General features: G+C 43.3%; 1 protein-coding gene across 4 annotated transcripts in view; it reads right to left on the bottom strand.

The window, feature by feature from the left end:
• foxp4 (forkhead box P4) overlaps positions 1-11,547 on the bottom strand; it is a 111,233-nt gene that overhangs the window by 37,021 nt on the left and 62,665 nt on the right. For 3 of the 4 annotated variants that reach the window (XM_025059807.1, XM_008320179.3, XM_008320178.3), the window contains exons 4-6: positions 7,882-8,004; positions 4,671-4,808; positions 413-551 (exon numbers count right to left, since the gene is read on the bottom strand). In XM_025059807.1, coding sequence (XP_024915575.1) covers positions 413-551; positions 4,671-4,808; positions 7,882-8,004 — 400 coding nt within the window. The remainder of the gene's footprint in view (positions 1-412; positions 552-4,670; positions 4,809-7,881; positions 8,005-11,547) is intronic. The other variant, XM_025059805.1, reaches the window with a different exon arrangement.

Below are 11,547 nucleotides of genomic sequence, written 5' to 3'. Positions count from 1 at the left end.
GGGGGAGTCGGGGGAGGAGGGGTGTTACCCTTTCATACTGTAGGAACCAGTGGGCACAGTAATGGCAAAACAATGATGTTCTCATGTCTGGCTTATCTCAGGAACACACACATGCACTCACATGTAAAAACACACTGGCAGACACACACACACACACAAACAGGGGTCGTCTAAGTGGCATATTTTACCTATTACACAAATGAGTACCTTCCACAAAACCACCAATCAGGTCTCCTTTAATCTTTTATAGGATGATTAACTTAACAGGCTTCACATGTGGCACTGGCTTAAGGCCTGTGTGTGTGTGTGTGTGTTGTCACTGGCATCTGTGCACACATGTGTATTAGGTTGAGAGTGTGTAACCGTGTTGGTGCAGACATGAATGCCGGTGGATGTGTGGGCATTACTGTACCTTGCTGCAGAGACTGCATGGCGGCAGTGGGCTGCATGGGGACCAGGCCCTGTCTCTGGAGATTGAGGATATGCTGCTGCTGAAGCTGCTGCATCTGGATCAGCTGCTGCTGGAAGGCCAGCTGCTTACTGCCTAACTGCTGTTAATGAGAAGAGAACAAGGAGGGATAGTTAACAAGTTGGCTTACAACTTAAAAAAAAAGAAAAAATTACACAAAAATATCCCTTTAACATTCAGGATCCATACAGTATCAGCTTTTTTCAAATAAAAAAAAATCCTGTGATTTTTGTTTACTTCTTACTATTCTCATTTAGTTTATTAACATAGTAATAACAAATAAATTAAAACAACTATTCAGCTGTCCTACATCTGGCCCGTGATGAACCTGAGTAAAGACAGCAGCTGAACAAGACAAAGATTGAGGGGAAGCAGCATGAAGACCAGGAGAGACTACATGGCGCGTGGCGATAATATCAGTGTGTGTTACGGTGATAAATATCCCTTTTCCTGCCCTCCCAGTCCGGGGCAGACCTGGCCGTAGCTGTGCTGTTTGAAGTCCCCTCTGACCAACCCCTGGGAGAAATGGACTTTATCTCTCAGAGATAAGCAGTGGAGGAGAAAAATAAATAAACACAACTTGATGAACGGCTCATTGTGAGTGTGTGAGAAGAGAGTGGCAGTCTGGAACTCTTTGAACAGAGAAGAACTCACAGTAATGCCAGATAGGTCACTTCCTTCAGACTTAAGGCCTGGAGTGAAAATGTGTTTGTATGTGGGAACTGGCTTTAGAGGAGAAGGAGATGAAGATATATAATATAATATAATATAATATAATATAATATAATATAATATAATATAATATAATATAATATAATATAATATAAAAGGTTTAGTTACACAATTCAATTTACTAGTTTACATCCCCGACTATACTAAAGTATACTATACGACCACATAATGTGCTGTACTATACCAGTACAATAGTATATTGCTCTAGTATTTTATGCTATGCTGCTACAGTGCTATACAGACGTAAAAACATTCCCTACTAGTCCATACATGGTATTCTCTGCTCTCTCATATTATACTATACTTTACTTTATCATGCTAGGCTAACTATTCTGTCCTATTTCATGCTAGGCTATGCTATCTTTACCATTCTAATCCTATTTACACCACATACTACACTTTCCTATCCCACAATACACCATGTTATTCCATGGTTTGCTTTACTATATAATATTAGATGATTCAATTTGAATGGGAAAATCATCAAACAATCACGACTATACTGAACTGAACAGAAGTGTTGTTTTGTTTTTTTCTGTTTAAATTTAAGTCTTATAAACAAGAAGAATAAATCCACCCTGGACTCTGTTTTTGATTGATTTTTTTTTTAAGGCGTCAACACATAAAAGTGTACTTCAAAAAAAGGAGCTTCATCTGATAACAGCAGACTGTCTCTTGGTGATGGCCAGGGTGTTTGTCGAATCATCTCACACTACAGCTCCACTTCTTAACGTCTCAACAAGTTTCACAAAGCACTTGTCATTGTCTTATTTTCCCTCCGTCATGTTCTAACTGTTGGATATTTATACACAGGCTCTGTTTTATATACACCACACCAAGACGGAAGTGTTCGCAGACAGATCAGAGTCATGTTTACAGAGGCCGGTGCACTGAAAGAAAGCGGGTCGATGCAACTGTGAATGTAATATTGTTATCATTTAATCATGTTCTAAATTAAATGACTGGCTTTTTCCACTCTCCTTCTAGCCACTTGATCCTTTTTTTTTTTTTTTTTTACTTGTCTGTGTATTTTATTTTCACCACTGCCCCATCTGTCTCTCATTCCCTCCTGAGATATGACCACGATTCTTTAAAACACACATTGTGTGCATGTGTGTGTCTGTGTGACTGGGAGTGCCTGCGTTCTGTTTACATTAGCTGTGGCTGAGTGGCCAAAGCTAGCGCAGTAACAGGCTGTCAATGTGATTTATGAGCACATCACACACTGTCTGAGCCTGCCAGTCACACAGATGAGTGTGCACACACACACACAGAATACTGACAGACACACACACACACACACATTCCCATATCTCTTGTGATGGTCGGAGTCACTTCATTAAGCCGAGTTCTGACCAGTCCCAAATGCATTGGTGGCACAAAAACACGGACTCGATACGCACGTACTGCCACGCACACACACATATATACACACAAACACTGTGTACTTTAGTCTTTCATTGCACCACGTCCATGCAGACAGGAAAATGGAAAGGAATTGCAGAGAAAGGTGAAAAAGTCACAGTCGCTCATGCACAAAACAAAAGGCAGAGAGTTTTCATGTCGGAGGATTTACACAGGAATGGTCCTTTAAATGGAGAAGGAATGGTAGAACTGTGTTTAAATGAGAGTCAGAATACAGAGCACAGGCCTGCGTAGTGTACTGTACCTGCAGTAAAAACTTGACATCCCTTTCTAAGGTTGTGATTATTTTAAGACTCTTCCTCCTAAAACTCATTTAAAGCTGTTTGAATTGAAGCTCAAATTCTACATCGTTGATGTATCTTTTTTTTTTGAATGATTTAAACTGTTCACTTTATATTTACTCATATAAAGTAAACATACATTTTATATACAGTATATACATGAAAAGTTGGGCTAGTGATTAACATGGTAACTACTGCACACTATTGAATATAGATATATATTTTATATTTTATTTGCTCATTAACTAAGTGTTGGATCAAACAGCCTTTATTGTCAACGTCATTCTCAACAACGCCCCCTGGTGCTGTCAGTTTACAGCATTTAAAATAAATAATAAATATTAAAATCCTAATAATATGTTAAAATAGAATAATATAGAAATATTAAAAAAAGGCAAACAAATAGATAAAAAATCATAATAAACTGATGTAATAATAAAACTTTGTGATCTACCTATTGCCCCCGTCCCCCTGATTCAAAAGAGTCATTTGTTTAACTTCTGCTTTGAATAATATTTTTTTCTTCAGCTTCAAAGACGAGCAGACTGTCACAGTTACACTGAGGCCCAGCAGCCGCACACAGAAGAGCCCCCTCTGCCTGCAAGCTGTTGAACAGCACCTGTAGAGTAGTGACTAAAAAGGTGTGATTGATGCCTCGCAGCGACCGAAAAAAACACTGACGGCACAAAACGTCCTTAGTCATATCAGCTGTGTGTGGCTCTGAGGGGGGGACGTGGGGGAGGCTTTTCTACTCCCAAGTGAATGTGTTTGTGCAGTGAACCGTCCCACATCAAGCCCCTCCATCTCGACTCGTACGTGTAACTGTGCGACCAGTGTTTGCTCTTGTCTAGTTGTTACAGGACAACAAACCTGAAATGTGGGACAGCGGAGAAACGGAGAAGGGACTCAAACACCCTCCCCACATGTGAGTCAACCGCAACTAGTTTGCTGTGGTCACGCTCGAGTTGTTTGACCGCTGTCTGTGAGGGGGTTGTTACTGGGGGGGGGGGGGGAGAGGAGGGGGGGGGGGGGGGGGGGGGGGGGGGGGGGGAGAAGGGAAATCTAGGATGTGTCCCCTCATGCGTTTATCAGAAATGTCTCCTGAGGTTCCCTCTCCTGGTGTCTGTCTTCTGCATGGTCCTCTGTTTGTTCAGCACTTTTTGGGTGAGTTAGCCTTCCGATAACAAACACCGGCACAAAAAGACTCACCCCCGCGCTATATATGCACAGGTTATGACGGTAATCTGGTCTGATCAATTGAAATCCTTTTTGTTGTGCCGCAAGGAGATCCTAGTTGATCCGCTGTTATCCTACTGTACAACAACTGTGGTTAACGCTAGTGTGTGTGTGTGTGTGTGTACATTACAGAAAGAGAGTGGGAGCCTGGGAGGCTGCGAATGCTGGCGAGGTTAATTGACAATTAAAAGGTGTGGAGATCTCCTCCTACAGAGAGATTTCACCTCAGGCTTAGAGATGAAGGCATGAATCTGAAAGCTCTGCCCCCGACGGGGGAGAGAATATGGCTTAGCCCAGCGCTACGGTGGGTGTAGGACTGGAGGAAAGTAGAAAATATATTCAGTAACCCCTTGTTTTTGTATAAGAAAATGAACATGAACCAACATCCGACAGGTTAGATTTTCAATATATATCCTTTTTTTTTTGTTTCTATTTGATCCCAGGTCAAAACACTTTTACTGCAGTTGGGGTACTTGAGTACTTTATAGTACTTGTGCAAAGTGAGTGTGTACTTGGGGGAAGTTCACCTCTTTCGCTGCCTGCTTTCCAGCCTGCTGTTGCTGCTGTTGCTGCTGCTGCTGTTGCTGCTGCTGCTGTTGCTGCTGCTGCTGAGTCAGTAGCTGGAGATGCAACTGCTCCTGCTGCTTTTTGTAGTATTCCTGTAACTGGACACAGAAACAGAAGAATGGGTGAGAGGGTGATGGCGATGACAAGTAAGGGGGAGGGGCAGAGGGTGAGGAGGACAGCTATGAGAAGAGAGAGTCACTTTGTATCAGATTCAACCGTTGGGTTTTCCAACAGTGAGAGTGAAATAGTCAGACATCAGGGTAAAAAGAAATCAGAAAGGTCCTTGAGGAACGCAGCTGCGTTCTGTTTGTGTTGTTGAAGGTTTGGGTTTATTGTTGTGGCAGAGTGTGGGTTCTTGGCCAACCACACACACACACACACCGAGCAGACACAGACCTCACAAACGCTACTGGAGGATCTCATGCAGCTATTATGGCGTACCAGATCGCATTGCGAAGTCACTGTGTGTGTCAAAGCTGTGGTGCCACAGGAAAGTTAGCATGAACCAGTCTCCAGACATGTTGGCAAGCTTTTTTCAAAATGCAATGTGTGTTTAAGGAAGGAAGGAAAGAGACAAAGAAGAAGAAGAGTTTCTTCAGAAACTCATTTACTGTCGGAGGTCGAATGTGAACAACTGTTGTCTGCAGGGCAACAGTAAGTGACTTTCTAGGTCTTCTACATCATTGTTTTCCCAAAGACTGGGTCACGACCCTTATGTGGGTCGCGAGAGATTTCTTTTGGGGTCATCTCGTGTCATGTTTCCCAGGAATTTACGAATAATATCTTTTGACTTGGGTCGCAAAATTGCAGGTGAAGACGGGCCCTAAATTTTGCCAGATAATTTATTTACTTAAAACATGTCTCACTATATGTAACTTGCAGCTGCACGACTGACCTGCCCGCGTTAAACCACAGTGACCACTGAGGAGTGCTAAAAACTTTTTTTTCAAAAGTATGTATAGTTGGAATGTTTCCAGTCAGGTGACACCTTATAGAAGCTAACAACATTAAAAACCATTTAAAGAAGACTCAACTGGTCAACATACCATTGACCACAGAGATAAGTTTGTACGAGGAACTGGAGATCCGTGAAGTCGGCCTACATCACCGTGATGAACTTCCTTTTGTCTGTTTGCATCGCGTTGGATATTTTGTGTCTTGAGGACGTAAATCATTAACGATTCCAAATGAAACACGATCAATGTGTCTGTTCACATGTTCACTGTACACACAGTCAGTTCTCACTGGACACAAATTGTCTGTTTTTGTTCCTTAATTGACTCAGGAAGCTCCATTAAGATTATGATCTGGATGACGGAGCTGAGGGAGCGAGAGGAAGGCCACTGACCACCGAGTGTGTGTTCAAATGCACTGGTGCGGATGTGTGTGTGTGTTGGTGGCTCTCCTCATAAACACACACAGCTCAGGTGTGAGGTGTCTGCAGTTTGTCTTTGTTTCACGGCGCATCGAATGTTCAAGAAGGCTTTTCTCTGGAGAATAACTTCACAGCACGGCAGTTGCTCAGGTCTCTGACCCCGCGGCGAGACGGCCGCACACACCCGCCCATCCTCAACACACACACTTTGTGTGAGTTAATGGCCCTCTTTCGGGGCAAAAATAGATTTACACTTTCAGTACTGTCTAAGCCTCTGTGACTTTAATTCACTTTACTGTGGATTTGTGCGACGGCGTTCGCTCTCGTCTTTAATTTATCTTAAAGTCGGAACTCGTGCATCGTGGCCGCTCTTTTCTTTTCCATCTGTCTTTACTTTCTTTTATCGCTCCTCGGGTGGAGTTAATCTCTCTTTTCCGCGTCACTAGCCCTGATCGCCTCCTCACCCGCAGACACGCAAGCGCGCACATACACACACATGCACGCACGCACGCACGCACGGCCGTCTGGGGGATTGGTGAGTTGAGGGAATAATTAAGTAATAATTAAGGTCTTTCTAATGATTTGATTCAGTGGCTTTGTGCATTAAAAGTATGTGTAAGTGAAGCACTCACCTCTCCAGCCTATTACCACGACCTTGGTTTTAGTCAACACACCAATAGAGAGAGAGAGAGAGAGAGAGAGAGAACAGCTGTGGCAGAGCTAAAGGCCAAAACAGGCTCAAAGGTTAAAACCATTCGTTCGCACAAACACACGTTCTAATCTCAGAACGTCTGCCCTCATAAATGCACTACAGTATTTCTGCGTAGCGCCGGTCCATAACGCCGTCACTTGCACGCTCGCACACAACGCCGTTTTGCCACGGGGATGTGAAATTTAATGCTCCAGTGAGTGATATGTTGGCTGGTCGTTCTCTCTCTTTCTCAGACTCTGTTAAAAAGTGCCAGATTTGCAGATATACACTAAGAGCGAGTCCATACTGCGGTTAATTAAGTGGGAGAGCAATGTTAAACTCAGTGGTTTTAATAGCAATGTGTGTGTGTGAGTGTGTGTGCGTATGTGTGAGAGTGTGCTTTATCAACCAGCCTCAGCCTTTTTCCTCGTTAGAGCTGGTGAAGAGGTTCTTCACCGTCTGCGTGTCTTTTTTATTTTTTTTTTCCCAGAAAGCCCAGAGTTTCCATCATCATACACGTGGTCTGATCTTCTCTGCCGCAATTTACACTTGCCCAAAGCTACGGCTCCCTATTAAGTCAGTTGCGTTGCGGCCTTGCTGACGAGTCTATTTATGTGTTGTCTTGACATCCCTGATGCCACCGCCGCTGCAGCGCGAACTGCTCTGGTCGCAGCAGCTCTTCACACCTTTTACAAGGGGTTTGTGTGTTTCTCGCGTGTAGGTTGAAGGTTTGACACAGCTGTTGCAGAACAAGAGTGTTTATTGGTTTTAGTGTCGACATGGCAACACCTCAGCAACCCGTCGGGTACCAACCCTCTGGACCCCGGTTGATTCCCCTGCCGATGTTTAAAAGCTTATGAGAACGTGTTTAGCCGAGCGAGTGTGTGCCTGCACACGCAACAGCATGCATATTCTCCTAGCAACAACGCAGCAACCTGTGTGTATGAGTGGCTCTGAAGACGTCTGTTTATCTTCAAAGGCCCCGAGAGCTCAGAACGAGACTCAATCACACCCTGTGTGTGTCATCACCTGCTAAAAAATGGCATATTCAAACAAGCCGACCTGGGACCAGGTCCAAGTTGTGTTGGCGTCGTGTGCATTTTACCTGCTGGAGCATCAGTGCCTGCTGTTGCTGCAGCAGGGCCTGGAGCTGGGGAGGAGACAGGATCTGCTGCATCTGCTGAGGAGTGATCATCTGTGGACTCATCATTGCCATGGACACCGGTACCTGAGGACAACACAGTGGACACAGACACACGTTAATATTTTTTCTACCAGGCAGGAAAAAAAAGGTTATGCGAATCAATCCGTGGGCTAAGGGTTGTGTAAAAACATACATTTTTTTTTACAAAAAATATCCTGAACATGACGTTTGATGTTTGTGTATTTTTCTTATTTTCATCAAGCGGGTCGGATTGAACACCACAGTGGGCCAGTTTTGGCCCACCGGCCTTATGTTTGACAACACTGTTCTAAACAAGTTCAGTTTGCAGAACAACAACAAAAAAAAACTTTTTTTCTGTCACAACAGGCAGCGCCAAACGGTGAGATATGCTATTCAAGTCAACACAGAACCTTATCTGTTTTCATAAACACACGATTAAGATGATTTATTCTCCACACAGCAGAGCCTGGCTGAGAAGAGAGGAAGAACAAAGTGGGTATCTGATTAGACGTCTATCTGATCAGATATGGACACAGGCTGGCAGAGAGAAAGACAAAGGAGAAGGGAAACTGAAAGAAAAAAAACACAGATATTTGTCGATACGCCGTGCATTTTCTCAAAATATGGAAACAAAAATGGAAATGGAGGGTGACGAAGAGAAAAACAAGATGTTATTTAGGGAAAAGAAACTGTGTCAAAAAGCTGATATTTACCATGTTCAAAGACTGGGGGGATGAAAATCTTTTTTTTTTTTTTTTTAACGGTTGGCCACAAAGGCAACAAATAAAATCTCAATAGAATCTGTAAAAAAACACAGCAACATGTGTTGAACTGAGAGAGAGAGAGAGAGAGAGAGAGAGAGAGCTCTAACCTCTGGTTTTTATATTCACCTGTAATCATAGCACTTACACCTCTCCTGGTCAGAGTGTTTATACAGGTACGTGTGCATTTGTGTGGGCTGGTATGTGTCTGTGCGACTGTGTGTGTGTGTATTTGTGTGTGTATTTGTGTGTGGGCATGTACAAGTACCAGTGATGTGGAGCTCATTTCAGAGATGTGACCTGAGGGGATCAGGTGCTGAGGGTGATGGGAACTGTGCGCAGAGCTGGGGATGAGCTGTCACTGATAAATTGAATCTGTAAAGAGTTGATTCGATTTTGTAAACAAGATTACACATAAATACTGACACTCTTTTTTTCAACACCAGCCCACTGACACCCCCTCCTCCTTCCTTTCTCCCACCTAGCATCTCTCTCTCTCTCTCTCCTTCCTCACAGTGGTCCTGTCAGAGACCCCACGTTCTACTGTATTATCATGTCAAGCTTTTACGACTGCAAAAGGCTGAGGTGAGAAGTTGTTCAACTCCCAAATATTTAAATTAAATTAAACTTTTTTTATATTGATATTTACTGTAAAATGGCAAATAATGGAAGAAGATAGATGAAGGTTAGTCAAAAAGTTTAAAAAAAAATGACTCTAATTTTTGGGGAAAGACAAGCAATTTAAAAAAATTACTCTAATTTTTGGGGAAAGACAAGCAAACATCTTTTGAAAAAAAGAGAAGATTTTATCCTGCCATTGAGGTCCAAACATCTCTTCTCTTTATAGTGTTGACATCAGCTGTATGTCTTTCACAGCGGGTCACATTCTGCATCGTTGCCATTTCTTTGGACAGTGAAATCAAAAGGTTGTTTAGTTTTGGGAAAAGAATAAGAAATTCATATCAACACATGTTGCTTTGACCATTTGATTTGGTTTGAAAAATGCTGCACACGTCAACACTGGACCAAGACAAAGAACACAGAACTCTTCAAAGGCACGTTATGAAAAATCATATCCATCTCTAATATTGACATATAAGAAAAGAAAGAATATTAAAGATGAAGAAACCACACCCACACACACCATTAGCACCGATGCCAACCACATTTGTATAACCAGCGTAGAACATCTGCTAGAAAAGAAACAGATCTGTGATTTTGGAACTATTGAGCTGTTCTAGACTTTAATACGACTAGAATGGACAGAAACCAGAAACTGGCAAAACTACAATATTGAGTATCTTCAGTTTGGAAAGGAATCATAAAATGTAGAAGAAACTGCAGTGACATGGTCACTAAATAAGAGTAACATCTAATTATACTCGTCAGTTTGATTTGCCCTGAAAGTTATATTTACAAACAGTCGGCAACTGGAGAAGCTTCAGGGAAATAGATGACGGATGTGTCAATAAGTATCAGAGTGTACGACAGTGTGTATTTGGAGTAAACAAAGAAAGAGAGTGGAGGGAAAAAAAAAATAAAAAAAGCCAACAGTGAGCGAGGTGATCAGGGGAAGGGTGGTGTTGTGGCAGCTGGTAAAAGAACAGTCAAAAGGGTCCGGGGGGTTGGGTTGGGTTGTAAGGTGGGGGGGTGGTAATGGGTGACGCTTGGCTTCGTGCCAGCGTGCCCCCGCCGCAGGGCCTTGTCAGTCTGAGCTGCCAAATGAAAAGCTGTAATTAATTGCTCTTGTGCATCCCATTCTTCCTCCCCGACAATTCCCACATTCTATTTTATACACAACGCCATTGACATTTTCAAGTTACAGGCGTAATAATTACTGGAGTTATAGCACCTTCCTGTGTGTTGGCACACGCCAGCCGCCGTGTGGACATGTGTGAAAGCGCTGATGTACTGTACAGTACGTACGACACGGTGTGTGTGTCTGTGTGTGTGTGTGTGCGGATCTGCATCTATGCCTGTGGTTAAGGCTGTGTGTGTGTGAGTGTGTGTGTGAGTGAAGCTGAATGCATTGTAGTTAAGGTTTGACGCCATTAATTGCCCCTATAATCTAATATCACAAAGCATGGTGATTATGGGGCACGCTTTGCCACCGCCATACGACACCGCTAGCCTGAGAGCGCCGCCGCAAAACAAAAGCTACGCCATTAGCAATTTGACGGGCCAGGACAAAAGCGCCTCACAATACGAAATTATATTTTCATTCAGCTTTGTCTCTCCCGGTGAATGATTTCTCCCTTTTCATTGGACTGTGAATAGGCAGAGTCTGAAAAGTCGAACGATTTGAAGTCAGCCATTTATTAAATGCATTTAATTTTTTTCCTGCTGTCTTTTTTTTTATGTTGCATGTTAATTTAAAATAGAGAGAGAGAGATTGGTGGTAGATTAGAGGGGGGGGAGAGGTGAGGCGGGGGGGGGGGCGGAGGGGCACGGAGGTAGAAGAATAAGATAATACCATCCACGGATGAGGAGGAGGACGGAATAATGGGTTTAAAATAGTGACATGTATGAAAAGAGTCATGAGGCAGGTGTGTAGGGATAGAATTTTTAGCCTATGGGCTAAAGCGCGCACACACACACACACACACAAGTCCAAATCCTCCAGAATAGGTGACTGATAAAGGGGAATGTAGGACACTAATTATAGCTACATTTAAAGCCCTCAGATGTCACTTTCATCATACACGTGCGAAAGTCAGTCACATGTGCCCCCGCCTCCCCCAGTATCCCCCCTCCCCTCCTCACCCCTCCACCCAAGACACTCTACTGAGGGTACGGTGGCTGACAGAGGTCAAGCCCTGCCACGGGGAGAGAGGGAGAGAGGGAG

The sequence above is a fragment of the Cynoglossus semilaevis genome, chromosome 11, assembly GCF_000523025.1.
Source record: "Cynoglossus semilaevis isolate Cse_v1.0 chromosome 11, Cse_v1.0, whole genome shotgun sequence".
NCBI classification, from domain to species: Eukaryota; Metazoa; Chordata; class Actinopteri; order Pleuronectiformes; family Cynoglossidae; genus Cynoglossus; species Cynoglossus semilaevis.
Note: the sequence above shows the minus strand (reverse complement) of the source record. Positions and strands in the feature narration are given on the sequence as shown.